The sequence below is a fragment of the Pan paniscus genome, chromosome 20 (genome assembly GCF_029289425.2).
Source record: "Pan paniscus chromosome 20, NHGRI_mPanPan1-v2.0_pri, whole genome shotgun sequence".
Lineage (NCBI taxonomy): Eukaryota > Metazoa > Chordata > Mammalia > Primates > Hominidae > Pan > Pan paniscus.
Window position 1 is genome coordinate 42182751 of NC_073269.2, and position 17853 is coordinate 42200603.

Genomic DNA, 17853 nt, shown 5'->3' on the forward strand with positions numbered 1-17853 from the left:
AGACATAATAATCACCACTTAAAAATAAGTAAACTGGGTTGGGCATGGTGGCTCACGCTGGTAATCCCAGCACTCTGGGAGGCCGATGTGGGCAGATCACGAGGTCAGATCAAGACCATCCTGGCCAACATGGTGAAACCCCGTCTCTACTAAAAATACAAAAATTAGCTAGGCATGGCGGCATGTGCCTGTAATCCCAGCTACTCAGGAGGCTGAGGCAGAAGAATCCCTTGAACCTGGAAGGCGGAGGTTGCAGTGAGCTGAGATCACACCACTGCACTCCAGCCTGGTGACAGAGCTAGACTTTGTCTCAAAAAAAAAAAAAGTAAACTGAGGGACAGAGAGTTTGCATAACTTGCCCAATGCTATGTAGTCTATAATCAGGGGAAGTGAGCACTGCTAAGTAAGGTATATGCCATGATGAAAGGCACAGTCATAGAATCTTTTTTTTTTTTTTTTTTTGAGATGGAGTCTTGCTCTGTCGCCGAGGCTGGAGAGCAGTGGTGCGATCTTGGCTCACTGCAAGCTCCGCCTCCTGGGTTCACGCCATTCTCCTGCCTCGGCCTCCCAAGTAGCTGAGACTACAGGTGCCCGCCACTAGGCCCAGCTAATTTTTTCATAGTTTTTAGTTGAGACAGGTTTCACTGTGTTAGCCAGGATGGTCTCGATCTCCTGACCTTGTGATCCGCCCGCCTCGGCCTCCCAGAGTGCTGGGATTACAGGCGTGAGCCACTGTGCCCATCCAGAATCTTTTTTTCTTTTCTTTTTTTTTTTTTTTGAGACAGAGTTTTGTCCTTGTCAACCAGGCTGGAATGCAATGGTGGGATCTCGGCTTGCTGCAACCTCTGCCTCCTGGGGTCAAACGGTTTTCCTGCCTCAGCCTCCTGAGTAGCTGGGATTACAGGCACCCGCCACCATGCCTGGCTAATTTTTGTATTTGTAGTAGAGATGGGGTTTCGCCACATTGGCCAGGCTGGTCTCAAACTCCTGACCTCAAATGATCTGCCGGCCTTGGCCTCCCAAAGTGCTGGGATTACAGGCATGAGCCACCACGCCTGGCCACAGAATCTTTTAATCGGGTCATTTTTGTATTAGGAATTGTCAGAAATTTAACATATTTTGAATGGCAAGAAGCAGCTTTTCTATATTCTTTTTTTTTTTTAGCATAGATTATCTGATGCTTAGGAAACAGTGAGTGAGGCAAAAAGAATTCCCACATTTATTTAATTTTCTTTGGGTGTGAGTTTTCTGATGTTCTATGATGGAAGTGACAGGTGTTTTCTGACATTAATTACACTACATTAAAAATTACCTAGTACTGAGCCAGATGTGAACTCCACATAAAGGCTTATCTTTATCCCTTACACTCAAGGCTTTCTAACCAGTATGAATTCTGTAGTGTTCAATGAGTTGTGAGCCCAGAATAAATGCCTGCCCACACTCTCTACATTCGTAAGGTTTGATACCAGGATGAATTCTCTGATGTTCGGTAAGTTGTGAACTACGAATAAAGGCCATTCCACACTCCCTGCATTCATAGGGTTTCTCACAAGTGTGAATTCGCTGATGATGAGTCAGTTGTGAAACACGAATAAAGGCCTTCCCACATTCCTTACATTCGTAGGGTTTGTCACCTGTATGAATTCTTTGATGTTGAATGAGGTATGAGCTACGACTAAATGCCTTCCCGCAGTCCTTACATTCATAGGGTCTGTCGCCAGTATGGACTCTCTGATGTCGTGTGAGCTGTGCGTGCTGTCTGAAGGCCTTCCCACATTCCTTACACTCATAGGGTTTCTCCCCAGAATGAATTCTTTGATGTCGAGTAACTTCTGAGCTGTGAATAAAGCCCTTTCCGCATTCCTTACACTCGTAGGGTTTCTCACCAGTGTGGATTCGCTGGTGTACAGTCAGCTGTGAGTGCTGTCTAAAGGCTTTCCCGCATTCTTTACACTCATAGGGTCTGGCCCCCGTGTGGATTCTCCGATGCACAGTGAGTTGGGAGCCACGAATGAAAGCCTTGCCACAGTCTTTACATACGTAGGGTTTCTCGCCTGTGTGAGTTCTTTGATGCAGAATCAGCTGTGAATGCTGCCTAAAGGTCTTCCCACATTCTTTACATTCATAAGGTTTGACACCAGTATGAAGTCTCTGATGTAGAATAAGTTCTGATGTACGACCAAAGGCCTTTCCACAGTCCTTACAGTCATAAGGTTTCTCACCCGTGTGAATTCTCTGATGCTGAACAAGGTGTGAGGCACGGCTGAAGGCCTTCCCACATTCCTTACATCCGAAGGGTTTTTCACCAGTGTGAGTTTTCTGATGTTGAATAAGGTGTGAGCCACGGCTAAATGCTTTCCCACATTCATGACATTCCATCAGTTTCTCACCAGTCTCCCTGCTCTGACGTATAGTGTGAGATGTGTGATGCTGGAACACGGGCATATGTCCATAGGTGACGTTCACTTGCTTAAAATAGCACTCTTCATTGACTTGTCTCTCAAACTGGCCTTCGCATTCCCAGTCAGCTCTAAAATCGGAGCCCTCCAGGTCACTGCATTTAAGGCTTTCCATTATCTCCCAGTTGAATGCCCCGATTTCAAAAATGTCTTTTTGTAGAAATTTCTCACACCTGGACTCCAAGTCTGAAAAATAAGAAAAAGATAAATACAAGCTGTGATCCTTCTCTATGAGAAATAAAAAATTCTATAGTAGAGGCCAGGCACGGTGGCTCACATCTGTAATCCCAGCACTTTGGGAGGCTGAGGCGGGTGGATCACAAGGTCGGGAGTTCACCTGGCCAAGATGGTGAAACCCCGTCTCTATTAAAAATACAAAAATTAGCCACACATGGTGGCAGGCACCTGTAATCCCAGCTACTCGGGAGGTTGAGGCAGGAGAATCGCTTGAACCTGGGAGGCAGAGGTCGCAGTGAGCCGAGATTGCGCCACTGCACTCCAGCCTGGGCGACAGAGCAAGACTCTGTCTCATAAAAAAAAAAAAAAAAAAAAAAAAAAAAAAAAAAAAAAAAACTATAGTAGAACAGGGAGACAAAAATAAATAACCATAAAAAGTGAATGGCTTATATACATCTCAAATATTATGCAATTTCAAAAAATGACATGAAAGCACACTATGTGAAGAGCTCACATGGTGCCAGAAGGGAGCAAGAAGACAAATTAAGCCAGGGGTTCTAAATTTGTTTTTTGCTTTGAGACGGAGTCTTGCTCTGTCGCCCAGGCTGGAATGCAGTGGTACAATCTTGGCTCACGCAACCTCCGCCTCCTGGGTTCAAGTGATTCTCCTGCCTCAGCCTCCTGAGTAGCTGGGATTACAGGCACTGCTACCACACCCAGCTAATTTTTGTATTTTTAGTAGAGATGGGGTTTCACCATATTGGCCAGGCTGGTCTTGAACTCCTGACCTCAAACAATCCACCCGCCCTGGCCTCCCAAAGTGCTGGGATTACAGGCGTGAGCCACCTCGCCTGGCTGAGAACATTTTAATCACTCCAAATAGAAACCACCCCGCCCATTAAGCAGTCACTCCCCATCCCCTATCCCCTCCAGCCCCTGGCAACCATTACTGGCAGAGACCTACTAATTCTGTCTCTATAAATTTGCCTATTCTGGACATTTCATGTAAACAAGGCATCTATATTTTCAACACTTCCCACCACATAAAGTTGATGTCCATCAAAATGAAAATCTCTGCTTAAACATTTCACTGCCTTCCCATTTCGGTGCATTTAGAATTAATTCCAAAGGCCAGGCGAGGTGGCTCATGCCTTAATCCCAGCACTTTGGGAGTCCAAGGCAAATGGATCGCTTGAGGTCAGGAGTTCAAGACCAGCCTGGCCAACATGGAGAAACCCTGTCTCTACTAAAAAATACGAAAATTAGCAGGCATGGTGGCAGGCGCCTATAATCCCAGCTGCTTGGGAGACCGAGACACAAGAATCACTTGAACCTAGGAGGCAGAGGTTGCAGTGAGCCAAGATGGCACTACTGCACTCCAGCCTGGAAGACAGAGTGAGAGTCCATCTCAGAAAAAAAAAAAAAAAAAGGCTGGGTGCAGTGGCTCACGTCTGTAATCACAGCGCTTTGGGAGACTGAGGTGGGTGGATCACCTGAGGTCGGGTGTTCGAGATCAGCCTGACCAACATGAAGAAACCCTGTCTCTATTAAAAATACAAAATTAGCCGGCCATGGTGGCACATGCCTGTAATCCTAACTACTTGGGAGGCTGAGGCAGGAGAATCACTTGAATCCGGGAGGCAGAGGTTGTGGTGAGCTGAGATCGCACCACTGCACTCCAGCCTGGGTGACAGAGCGAAACTCTGTCTCAAAAAAAAAAAAAAAGAATTACAAACTCACTGCCATGGCTCACAGGGCTCTTGGCAAAGCAGATCCCTGCTTGTTTTTGTCACTACTGTGTCTCAGCAAGAGCAGGGCCTCTTCACATTGAACAGCTCCCCTTTCCTCCCAGTGTACAAAACCACCAGCCATCTATGAGCATGTAAAATAAATCTAGGCCTTTTCCATCTCAGATCTCTCATCAGGTTCTTCCATCTATCAAGAATCTTGTCCTGGGCTTTTTGCTGCTTTTCTCATCCTTAAGGTCTCAGATGAAAACTCACTCTCTCTCTCTATTTTTTTTTTTTTTTTGAGACAGAGTCTTACTCTGTCCCCCAGGCGCTCACTGCAACCTCTGCCTCCCAGGTTCAAGTGATTCTCCTGCCTCAGCCTCCCGAGTAGCTGGGATTATAGGTGCCTGCCACCATGCCTGGGTAATTTTTGCTTTTTTTAGTAGAGATGGAGTTTCACCATGTTGGCCAGGCTGGTCTCAAACTCCTGACCTCAGGTAATCTGCCCACCTCAGCCTCTCAAAGTGCTGGGATTATAGGCGTTTGCCACTGTGCCTGGCTTGTCTTTTTTTTTTTTAATATTTGACATGGGGTCTTGCTCTGTCTCCCAGGCTGGAGTGCAGTGGTGCGATCTCAGCTCACCACAACCTCTGCCTCTGGGGTTCAAGTGATTCTCCTGCCTCAGCCTCCCGAGTAGCTGAGATTACAGGCATGTGCTGCCACGCCCGGCTAATTTTTGTATTTTTATTAGAGACAAGGTTTCACCATGTTAGCTAGGCTGGTCTCCTGAACTCCTGACGTCATGTGATCCAGCCGCCTTGGCTTCTAAAAGTATTGGGATTACAGGTGTGAGCCACCATACCCAGCAAAAACTCACACTTTCAAGAAAGCTCTCAGCCTGACAGCCCTAAACACACGCCTTTATCCTTTCTCCCATTTCTTGTACTCTGTCTTTGTAACACTTTTGTTGTAATTAGATTTTCATTTACTTACTCATCTGCTGTTCTGTTTGTTTTCTTGTTCCTGAATCTTCCCCAAAGGTGGAAATACTGCCTTTTTCACTAACCATTGAAACCAACCCAGCTGGGCGTGGTGGCTCATGCCTGTAATCCCAGCACTTTAGGAGGCTGAGGCAGGTGGGTCACTTGAGCTCAGGAGTTTGAAACCAGACTGGGCAACATGGTGCAACCCCATCTCTACCAAAAACACAAAAAATTAGCTGGGCATGGTGGCGGGCACCTGTGTTTCCAGGTATTCAGAAGGCTGAGGTGGGAGGATGGCTTGAGCCCGGGGACAGAGGTTCAGTGAGCCGAGAATAGTGCCACTGCACTCCAGCCTGGGCAACAGAGCAAGAACTTGTTTCAAAAAAAAAGACAAGACAGCATTTGTCAGATTGGATAAAATACGAAAATCTAGGTGCACAGTAGTAACAAGTAACACACTTTAAGACATGAAGACCTAAGGTGTTTGAAAATAAAAGGTGTGGCCGGGTGCAGTGACTCATGCCTGCAACCCCAGCACTTTGGGAGGCTGAGATGGGTGGATCACCTGAGGTTGGGAGTTTGAGATCAGCCTGACCAACATGGAGAAACCCTGTCTCTATTAAAAATACAAAATTATCTGGGCATGGTGGCACATGCCTGTAATTCCAGCTACTCGGGAGGCTGAGGCAAGAGAATTGCTTGAACCCAGGGGGTGGAGGTTGCGGTGAGCCAAGATCGTGCTATTACACTCCCGCCTGGGCAACAGGAGCGAAACTCCATCTCAAAAAAAAAAAAAAATAGACTTTAAAAACAGAAATCATCATTTTGGGTTAAGCAGGGTAGCTCTATAATCAAGAAAGTAATTCCATTCAGCAGGAAGATTTATGTTTCTAAAGTTATATACACCTAATAGCCTCCTAATACATATATTTTATTTTTATTTATTTTTTGAGACAGTCTTTTTTTTTTTTTTTTGAGACAGAGTCTCGCTCTGTTGCCCAGGCTGGAGTGTAGTGGCGCAATCTCGGCTCATTGCAAGCTCCGCCTCCTGGATTCACGCCATTCTCCTGCCTCAGCCTCCCGAGTAGCTGGGACCACAGGCACCCGCCACCACGCCCGGCTAATTTTTTGTATTTTTGGTAGAGATGGGGTTTCACCGAGTTAGACCAGGATGGTCTCGATCTCCTGACCTTGTGCTCTGCCCACCTTGGCCTCCCAAAGTGCTGGGATTACAGGCGTGAGCCATGGTGCCCGGCCAGGACAGAGTCTTGCTCTGTCGCCTAGGCTGGAGTGCAGTGGCATAATCTTGGCTCACTGCAACCTCTGGCTCCCAGGTTCAAGTGATTCTCCTGTCTCAGCCTCCCGAGTAGCTGGGGCTACAGCCGTGTGCCACCATGCCTGGCTAATTTTTTGTATTTTTTAGTAGAGAAGGGGTTTCACTGTGTTAGCCAGGATTTTCTTGATCTCCTGACCTCGTGATCTGCCCACCTCGGCCTCCCAAAGTGCTGGGATTACAGGCGTGAGCCACCGCGCCTGGCCCAGCCTCCAAACATATAATGCAAAATTCAAAAGACACACGAGAAGAAATTAACAAAATCGTCATCTAGGAGATTTCAATTCACCTTTCTCAGAAATAGGCCAAGATGATAAAAATTTATAAAGAATATAAATTTAGGGGCCAGGCGTAGTGGCTCACGCCTGTAATCCCAGCACTTTGGGAAGCCAAGACAGATGGATCATGAGGTCAGGAGTTCGAGACCAGCCTGGCTAACACGGTGAAACCCATCTCTACTAAAAATACAAAAAATTAGGCTGGCATGGTGTTGTGCGCCTGTAGTCCCAGCTACTCAGGAGGCTGAGACAGGAGAATCACTTGAACCCGGGATGCTGAGGTTGCAGTGAGCCAAGATCCCGCCACTGCACTCCAGCCTGGGCGACAAAGTGAGACTCAAGGGCTTCAAGGAAAAATAAGAGAGAGAGAGAAAAAAAAGTTAAAAACAAAAAACAAACAAAAAACTCCAAGAACAGATGAGGGGGCCGCATGTGGTGGGTCATGCCTGTAACCCCAGCACTTTGGGAGGCTGAGGCGTGCAGGTCAGTTGAGGTCAGGAGTTCGAGACCAGCCTGGCCAATGTGGCGAAACCCTGTCTCTACTAAAAATGCTAAAATCAGCCAGGCATGGTGGCGGGTGCCTGTAGTCCCAGCTACTCAAGAGGCTGAGGCAGGAGAATCTCTTGCATCTGGGAGGTGGAGGTTGCAGTGAGCTGAGATCATGCCACTACATTCCAGCCTGGGCAACAGAGTGAGACTCTGTCTCAAAAAAAACAAAAAAACAAAAAAACACAACAACAACAAAAAACAGATGACTGAATAAACACTGTGTGCATATAATATGTACACATGTATATTAGTATTTATACATGTATACATCTACATACACACATACAATGGAATATTATTCAGCCATAAAAAGAATAAAATTCAGAGACATTCTACAACTTGGATAAAACATTATGCTTAGTGAAATAAGCCAGATACAAAAGGCCACATACTGGATGATTTACATGAGATACCTAGAATAGGCAAATTCATACAGACAAAAAGTAGAACAGAGGTGACCAGGGACTGGAGGAAGGAAAATAGAGTTATTGTTTAATGGGTACAGAGTTTCTGTTTGGGATGATGAATAAGCTCTGGAAGCAGAATGTATAATGCTGTGAATGAACTAAATGCCACTGAATTATATACTTAGCCAGGCATGGTGGCATGTGCCTGTAGCACCAGCCACTTGGGAACCTGAGGTGGGAGGATGGCTTGAAACTGGGAGGCAGAGGTGGCAGTGAGCCGAGATCGTGCTACTACACTCCAGCCTGGGCAACAGAGCCAGAACCTGTCTCACAAAAATAAATAAATATTATGTAATTTTTTTTTCTTTTTGAGACAGAGTCTCGCTCTGTCGCCCAGGCTGGGAGTGCAATGGTGTGATCTTGGCTCACTGCAACCTCCGCCTCCCGGGTTCAAACAATTTTCCTGCCTCAGCCTCCCGAGTAGCTGGGATTACAGGCATGTGCCACCATGCCCGGCTAATTTTTTTTTTTGTACCTTTCATAGAGATGGGGTTTCACCATGTTGGCCAGGCTGGCCTGGAACTCCTGATCTCAGGTGATCTGCCCACCTCAGCCTCCCAAAGTGCTGGGATTACAGGCATGAGCCACTGTACCCGGCCCCTTATGTAATGTATATTTTATCACAATTTTTAAAAATCTAATAAATAAAAGATTATTATTTTTCAGAACTGCAAGAAATTAGAAAACACACCAACCAAATATTCTGTGAAAGACAAGAACACTTTTATGGAATCAACAGCAATAGGCTTAATATTTTAATATGGAATTACAGTAGAGTCGTAGCCATAAAGTTGTTTTTGTTTTATTTTGTTTTGTTTTGTTTTTGAGATGGAGTCTTGTTCTGTTGCCAAGGCTGGAATAAAGATGCGTGATCGATCTTGGTTCCTTGCAACCTCCGCCTCCCGGGTTCAAGCGATTCTCTTGTCTCAGCCTCCCGAGTAGCTGGGATTACAGGCACCTGCCACCACACATGGCTAATTTTTGTATTTTTAGTAGAGATGGGGTTTCACCATGTTGGCCAGACTGGTTTTGAACTCCTGACCTCAAGTGATCCACCTACTGGTCTCCCAAAGTGCTGGGATTACAGGCGTGTGCCACCGCGCCCGTCCATACATTGTTAATTTATGCATATTCAATTAACTTTGCTCAAAAAAATACATACAGAATGTGGTAGGTGGGATAACGGCACTCAAAGATGTCTGTGTCTTTATTCCTGGAACCTATGAATGTTATGTCACACAGCAAGGGGAGTTGGAATTCAGATAGCTAATCAGGGCAGGGCACAGTGGCTCACGCCTGTAATCCCAGCACTTTGTGAGGCCGAGGAGGGTGGATCACCTGAGGTCGGGAGTTTGAGACCAGTCTGACCAACATGGAGAAACCCCGTCTCTACTAAAAATACAAAATTAGCCGGGCGTGGTGGTGGGCGCCTGTAATCCCAGCTACTCGGGAGGCTGAGGCAGGAGAATCACTTGAACCAGGGAGGCGGAGGTTGTGATGAGCGGAGATCTCGCCATTGCACTCCAGTCTGGACAACAAGGGTGAAACTCCATCTCAAAAAAAAAAATTAAAAAAAAAAAAAAGCTAATCAGTTGACCACCACGAGATGGCGAGATTATCCCGGTTTATCTGGGTGGACACAATGTATTCACAAGGGTCCTTGGAAGTGAAAGTGGGAAGGCCAGGTGCAGTGGCTCATGCCTGTAATCCCAGCACTTTGGGAGCTTTGGGAGGCCTAGGTGGGTGGATCACTTGAGGTCAGGAGTTTGAGACCAGCCTGGCCAATATGGCGAAATCGCGTGGTGGCGCACTCCTGTATTCCCAACTACTTGGGAAGCTGAGGCAGGAGAATTGCTTGAACCTGGGAGGCTGAGGTTGCAATGAGCTGAGATCGTGCCACTGCACTCCAGCCTGGGTGACAGAGTGAGACTCTGTCTCAAAAAAAAAAAAAACAAAACATAAAAACAAACTTTTTCTGTGAAGGGCCCAATGGTAAATGTTTTAGGGTTTGTTGAACACATAAAGTCTCTACAGCATATTCTTTTTTTTTTTTTTTTTAACACTTTCAAAATATCAAAACTGTTCTTGGCTCTAGGGCTGTATGAAAAACTGGTTATGGACTGCATTTGACCCACAGATTGCAGTTTGCCGACCCCTGGTCTAGGGCACAGGGAAGTAAAAGATGGTATGGTAAAGATGGTAAGGTCTTGCTTTGCTCAGAAAAAGTTCAAAGATATGATCCATTTCCTACCATTTTTCTTTCTTTCTTTTCTTTTTTTTTTTTTTTTTTCCCGAGATGGAGTCTCACTCCTGTTGCCCAGGCTGGAGTGCAGTGGGGCAATCTTGGCTCTCAGCTACCTCTGCCTCCTGGACCATTTTTCAATAAAAGGAACCAGCATTCTTTTGAGAACTGGCTGATTTCAGGGCTGAGGCAGGAAAAATCTGAAATAACCATGGAACATGCTGTGGTACCAGAAAATGTGGAAGTATATAAAAGAGAATGTGGGTGTGTTGAGAGAACCCAGGAGCCAAGCTTAACGAGTTTTCAAGGGCCAAAGCCTGAATGATTCGAGCAATGAAATAAACAATGAAAGTAGTGACTACAGCCCATAGAATAAAATAAATACCCACGAACTCATCGTGATATAAAGAAATCATTGAATGAACAAGTGAATGGAAGAGGGCTAGGGACAGTTCTTCCTTATTGAAGAATTCCAATTAATAAATGGTGAAGGAATAAGGGACACAGAAAATCAACATTAGACAAGTGACAGAGTAATAACTGGTGCAGACAAGGTCCAGTGATGGATGCCAAAATCAGGGGGTGGGAGGAGGAAAAGCAGCACATTTGCCTAGTGTGAAAGTATTTCGCCATAAGATATTTATCAATTACGGATGGAAACTTCACAGGGGAGAAACAAGAGAGGCCCTATCTTACCAAGTGATCAAAGTGAACAGCACCTATCTTTTTTTTTTTTTTTTTCTGTTGCCCAGGCTGGAGTGCAGTGGCGTGATCTTGGCTCCCTGCAACCTCCGCCTCCCGGGTTCAAGCGATTCTCCTGTCTCAGCCTCCTGAGTAGCTGGGACTACAGGCACCCGCCACCACGCCCAGCTAATTTTTATATTTTCAGTAGAGACGGGGTTTCACCATATTGGCCAGGCTGGTCTCGAACTGCTGACCTTGTGATTCGCCCGCCTTGGCCTCCCAAAGTGTGAACAGCACCTATCTTACCAAGTGATCAAACTGAACAGCACCAGTAATAAGCCATGTTGATGTCTGATATGTGATATACAGAGAAGAACATAACATCACTTCTGTGATATTCTTGCTAAAATGCAGAATCTCACTGTGAGAAAACATTAGACAAATGTAAAGTGAGAGACAATCTACAAAAAAATACTCATTAAGAGCATCAGCTGGCTGGGTGCGGTGGCTCATGCCTGTAATCCCAGCACTTTGGAAGGTTGAGGTGGGCAGGTCACTTGAGCTCAGGAGTTTGAGACCAGCCTGGCCAACATAGTGAAACCCTGTATCTACTGAAAATACAAAAATTATCCAGGTGTGGTAGCGTGCACCTGTAATCCTAGCTACTGAAGAGGCTGAGACAGGAGAATTACTTGAATCTGGGAGGCGGAGGTTTTAGTAGAGATGGGGTTTTACCATGTTGGCCAGGCTGGTCTTGAACTCCTGGCTTCAAGTGATCTGCCCACCTTGGCCTCCCAAAGTGCTGAGATTACAGGCATGGGCCACTGTGCCCAGCCAATAAAATGGTTTTTTTTTGGTTTGTTTTTTGAGATAGACGTTCACTTTTGTCGCTCAGGCTGGAGTGCAATGGCATGATCTCGGTTCACTGCAATCTCCACCTCCTGGGTTCAAGAGATTCTCCTGCCTCAGCCTCCCGAGTGGCTGGAATTACAGGCACCCACCACCATGCCCAGCTAAGTTTTTTGTTTGTTTGTTTGTTTGTTTTTTGAGATGGAGTCTTGCTCTGTCGCCCAGGCTGGAGTGCAGTGGTGTGATCTTGGCTCACTGCAAGCTCCGCCTCCTGGGTTCACGCCATTCTCCTGCCTCAGCCTCCTGAGTAGCTGGGACTATAGGCGTCTGCCACCGCGCCCAGCTAATTTTTTGTATTTTTAGTAGAGACAGGGTTTCACCATGGTCTCGATCTCCTGACCTCGTGATCCGCCCACCTCAGCCTCCCAAAGTGCAGGGATTACAGGCGTGAGCCACCGCGCCTGGCCAATTTTTGTATTTTTAGTAGAGACGGGGCTTCACCATGTTGGCCAGGGTGGTCTTGAACTCCTGACCTCAGGTGATCCACCCACCTCAGCCTGCCAAAGTGCTGGGATTACAGGCATGAGCCACGATACCTGGCCAAGAAAATAAGTTTTTCTTTTTTCTTTTTTTTTTTTTTTTTGAGACAGAGTCTCGCTCTGTTGCCCAGGCTGGAGTGCAGTGGCGCAATCTCGGCTCACTGCAAGCTCCGCCTCCCGGGTTCACGCCATACTCCTGCCTCAGCCTCCCGAGTAGCTGGAACTACAGGCGCCCACCACCACACCCGGCTAATTTTTTTGTATTTTTAGTAGAGATGTGGTTTCACCATGTTAGCCAGGATGGTCTCGATCTCCTCACCTCGTGATCCGCCCGCCTTGGCCTTCCAAAGTCCTGGGATTACAGGCGTAAAGCCACTGCGCCCGGCCAAAAATAAGTTTTTCTAAGGGATGAAGAGACTTGTAGAAAAAAGGATCTGGCTAGGTACTGTGGTTCACACCTGTAATCTCACTTTGGCCTCCCAAAGTGGGAGGATCGCTTAAGCCCAAGAGATGGAGGCTGCAGTGAGCTATGATCACGCCACTGCACTCCAGCATGGGTGACAGAGTGAGATCCTGTCTCTTAAAGAAAAAGGATACAAAGTACAGGTAAAAAGTTGGCCACTGGGGAAGAAATAGGTACATCTCTTTTTTAAAAGAAAGGAAAATGTGAGAGAACAGAGACCAGAGAGGAATTAATGGGAGTAGGCCAAGGTTCTCTTGGAAGCTGACGCTAATAAAGTCTTTACTCGCCACATCTTCACGTTTCAGGCCTTTCTTCCACAGTAGGGCTTTGAGGGAACTTCCCACAGTAACTCAAGTTACTCCTGTCAGTCGACTCATCCAGGGACCTTCCCCTGTCGAAATCGGCCCTCGCTCACCTGGGCACCATGGTCCTGTCACATCATTTGCAATCATCCAGGGATCTTTCCCTTGCTCCAATAAGGAGACGACATCAGGCTTAGAAATGGAGAGTCCTGTTTACAGGAAAAGAAATGGGGTGTGATCAGACCGCTCCAAAATCCAAACCCAGTTCCCTGGTCACCATGGAAAAGACGCAATCACAAGGTAGGTGGAAGGTTGTCCAAAGGATAGGAAGACCGAGCTGCCCAGCGGAATGACTTGTTTCTAGTTCCACAAAGCACAAAACAATTTTTCAGTCACCAGAAATTCAGTCAGAAACTTGTAAGTTGCCCTAGAAATTCATAATGAAGAAACCAGAAATTCCAGAAGGGTAGTCCTGAATTATGTGGAGTAAATGTGTGGTGATCACTCTCCATGAACCCCTCCTTCCCCTCCAATCTATTCCTTGATGCTGCTCCTGGCCTTGTTCTGTGCCCAGCTCTGGGATCCCGACAGCTCACCGTAAGGCCTGCATTACCCATGCCCTATGGCTTCTCATTGGCTTTGGCAGACAGAAAGCATCAGCTGGAGATTAGCGGACAGGAGGAGAGAGAGCACTAGGCATTTCTTACCCTCCTCTCTCCCTCCTTTGACCCAGGAGCTCTGGAAGTAGCTACAGCTATTGCTGGCCGGGCCTCTCTCTATGGCTGTAGTTTGTAGCATCTCCTGTGACAGTTTCCTCTCCTCACCCATTTAGGCAGAGATGGAAATGGCACCCCATGGTTGTAGTCCCTGTTGCCTTGCTTTCCGTCTGGCCCGTGTGATACAATCTCCTTACCTAGTGAGGCCAAGTGACCAAAGTTCTCCAGAGTCACCTCCCTGTACAAGTCCCTCTGAGCAGGTTCCAGGCACTTCCATTCTTCCAGAGAGAACTCTATGGCCACGTCCCTGAATGTCACCAGTCCCTGAAACAATAAACCCACGCATTAGTGTACATTAAGAAACTTTTTTCATTTATTCTGAAAATTTTCAAGATGCACAAAAGTACAGAGAATAGTGTACAGTAATGGCCCCCCCATATGCATCAGTCTGCTTCAACAGTTAACAAGGTGTACCCTGTTTTATCTCTTCCCTTCTATCTTTTATTCCCCATGTACTGTGAGGCAAATCCCACATGCCAAACATCATAATACTTCACCCACAGATACTTTAGTATCCAACAGATTATCAACAACTTCTCTTAGAAAAACACGTAATAATCAGAATATCATTATCATACTTAATAAAAGTATCAATAATTTCCCAGTCAACAGATTAAATTCTAATTGCCCCAGTGTTTTCAATTTTTTTTCTTTTCTCTTTTTTTTTTTTTGAGACAGAGTTTTGCTCTTGTTGCCCAGGCTAGAGTGCAATGGCACGATCTCAGCTCACCACAACCTCCGCCTCTTGGGTTCAAGCGATTCTTCTGCCTCAGCCTCCCAAGTAGCTGGGATTACAGGCATGTGCCACCACACCTGGCTCATTTTGTATTTTTAGTAGAGATGGGGTTTCTCCATGTTGGTCAGGCTGGTCTCAAACTCCTGACCTCAGGTGATCCATCCGCCTCGGCCTCCCAAAGTGCTGGGATTACAGGCATGAGCCACCACGCCTGGTCTCTTTTTTTTTTTTTTGAGACCAAGTCTCACTCTGTTGCCCAAGCTGGAGTGCAGTGGTGCGTGGAGTGCAGTGGTGCGTGGAGTGCAGTGCAGTGCAGCGGAATGGAGTGCAGTGGCTCACTGCAACCTCTGCCTCCCAGGTTCAAGCAATTCTCCTGCCTCAGCCTCCCAAGTAGCTGGGTTACAGGCGCCCGCTACCACGCTTTTTGTATTTTTAGTAGAGACAAGGTTCCTCCCTGTTGGCCAGGCTGGTCTCAAACTCTTGGCCTCAAGTGATCTGCCTGACTTGGCCTCCCAAAGTGTTGGGATTATAAGCATGAGCCACTGCACCTGGCCTCAATTTTTTTTTTAAGACCAGTCACCCAGGCTGGAGTACAGTGGTCTGTTCATGGCTCACTGCAGCCTCGACCTCAGCTCAAGCAATCCTCCCATCTCAGCCTCCCAAGTAACTGGGACCACAGTGTGCGTGCGCCACCATGCCCAGCTAATCTTTATATTATTTGTAGAGAGGGGGGCCTCACTATGTTGCCCAGGCTGGTCTTGAGTTCCTGGGCTCAAGCGATCCTTCCACCTGGGCCTCCCAAAGTGCTGGTATTACAGGCATAAGCCACTGTGCCCAGCAGTGATTTTTCTAAATTAACAAATTCAGTACTTACCAAAAGTGATTTTTTTTTTTTTTGAGATGGAGTTTCACTCTTGTTGCCCAGGCTGGAGTGCAATGGCGCGATCTTGGGTCACTGCAACCTCTGCCTCCCGGGTTCAAGTGATTCTCCTGCCTCAAACTCCCAAGTAGCTGGGATTACAGGCACCCGCCACCACACTCAGCTAATTTTTGTATTTTAGTAGAGATGGGGTTTCTCTGAGGCAGGCGGATCACCTGAGGTCGGGAGTTTGAGATCAGCCTGACCACCATGGAGAAACCCCGTCTCTACTAAAAATACAAAATTAGCCAGGTGTGGTGGTGCATGCCTGTAATCCCAGCTACTCAAGAGGCTGAGGGAGGAGAATCGCTTGAACCTGGGAGGCGGAGGCAGAGGCTTCAGTAAGCTGAGATCACGACATTGCACTCCAGCCTGGGCAACAAGAGCAAAACTCTGTCTCAAAAAAAAAAAGAAAAAGAAAAAGAAAAAGAAACATTTGAATTAGCAGAGTTCCTGCCTTCTGGATTTGGTGGATTGCAACTTTGTGGTATAGTTTCACAGGTGCTTTATTTCCATATTCCCTGTGAAATGGTAGTCAGATCTGGGGGTCTGAATTCCATTTTTGAGGGAAGGGCATTAACATGTCAGGGATGGTGATGTGTACTTCCTGTAGCATCCCATTAGGAGGCACATAATGACTGGATGCCCCCCCACCTTTTTTTTTTTTTGAGACAGGGTCTCACTCTGTCACCCAGGCTGGAGTGTGGTGGCACAATCGCGGCTCACTGGAGCCTTGACCTCCCAGCTCAAGCTATCCCCCTGCCTCAGCCTCCCAAGTAGCTGGCACTAAAGGTGTGCACCACCACACCCAGCTATTTTTTTATTTTTTGTAGAGATGGGGTCTCACTATGTTGTCCAGGCTGGTCTTGAATTCCTGGACTCAAGTGATCCACCCACCTCGACCTACCAAAATGCTGGGATTATAGGTGTGGGCCACTGTGCCTGGCCCTATTTTTTTAAGACACAGAGTCTTACTCTGTCACCCAGGCTGGAGTGCAGTGGTGCAATCATGGCTCACTGCTGCCTCAAATTCCTGAGCTCAAGCAATCCTCCCACCTCAGCTTCCCAAGTGACTGGGACTACAGGCACATGTCACCATACTAAGCTATTTTTTTTATTGTTTTTTGTAGAGGTGGGGTCTTGCTGTATTGTCCAGGCTGGTCTCAAACTTCTAGGCTCAAGCAATCCTCCCACCTTGGCCTTCCAAAGCGCTGGGATTAAAGGTTGAGCCGCAGTGCCTGTCTTGTCCTATTTTGTTTTGTTCTGTTTTTGTTTTGTTTTGTTTTTTGAGATGGAGTCTCTGTTGCCCAGGCCCCAGTGCAGTGGCATGATTTCAGCTCACTGCAACCTCTGTCTCCCAGGTTCAAGTGATTCTCCTGCCTCAGCCTCCCAAGTAGCTGGGATTACAGGTGCATGCCACCACACCCGGCTAATTTTTTTATTTTTTATTTTTTGAGACGGAGTCTCACTTTGTCGCCCAGGCTGGAGTGCAGTGGCATAATCTCGGCTCACTGCAACCTCCACCTCCTGGGTTCAAGCGATTCTCCTGCCTCAGCTTCCCGAGTAACTGGGATTACAGGTGCATGCCACCACTCCTGGCTAATTTTTGTATTTTTAGTGGAGACAAGGTTTCACCACGTTGACCAGGCTGGTCTTGAACACCTGACCTCAGGTGATCTACCTGCCTCAGTCTCCTAAGGTGCTGGGATTACAGGCATGAGCCACCATGCCTGGCCCCTAATTTTTGTATTTTTAATAGAGAAGGGGTTTCACCATGTTGGCCAGGCTGGTTGTGAACTCCTGACCTCAAGGGATCGGCCCCCTCGGCCTCCCACAGTGCTGGGATTACTGGCGTGAGCCACTGTGCTTGGCCACCTGTCCTTTTTTTTTTTTTTTTTTTTTTTTGAGAAAGAGTCTCGCTCTGTCGCCCAGGCTGGAGTGCAGTGGCGCGATCTCAGCTTACTGCAATCTCTGCCTCCCAGGTTCAAGCAATTCTCCTGCCTCAGCCTCCCGAATAGCTGAGACCATAGGCGCGTGCCACTGTGCCCGGCTAATTTTTTGTATTTTTAGTAGAGAAGGGGTTTCATCATGTTGGTCAGGCTGGTCTTGATCTCCTGACCTCGTGATCTGCCCGCCTCAGCCTCCCAAAGTGCTGGGATTACAGGCGTGAGCCCCGTGCCCAGCCCACCTGACCCATTTTAAATGAGGTTAAAATTGATGAGTAGGGTCAGGTTTTGACAAGCTAATTTATCCAGGAAATATCTTAATGAGAAGATGAAGAACATTTTTTTTTTTTTGAGACAGAGTCTCACTCTAGTCACCCAGGTTGGAGTGCAGTGGCACGATCTTGGCTCACTGCAACCTCTT

At 47.0% G+C, this 17853-nt stretch overlaps 1 protein-coding gene across 5 annotated transcripts in view; it reads right to left on the reverse strand.

Annotated features, from left to right (window-relative positions):
* Nucleotides 1-1196: 1196 nt before the first annotated feature.
* Nucleotides 1197-17853, reverse strand: part of ZNF565 (zinc finger protein 565) — an 80080-nt gene continuing 63423 nt past the window's right edge. For all 5 annotated transcript variants that reach the window (XM_063600196.1, XM_024926601.4, XM_003816130.5 and 2 more), the window contains 3 exons: nucleotides 13969-14095; nucleotides 13169-13264; nucleotides 1197-2645 (listed from right to left, as the gene is read on the reverse strand). In XM_063600196.1, the coding sequence (XP_063456266.1) occupies nucleotides 1378-2645; nucleotides 13169-13264; nucleotides 13969-14095 (1491 nt within the window). In that variant the 3' untranslated portion in view covers nucleotides 1197-1377. The remainder of the gene's footprint in view (nucleotides 2646-13168; nucleotides 13265-13968; nucleotides 14096-17853) is intronic.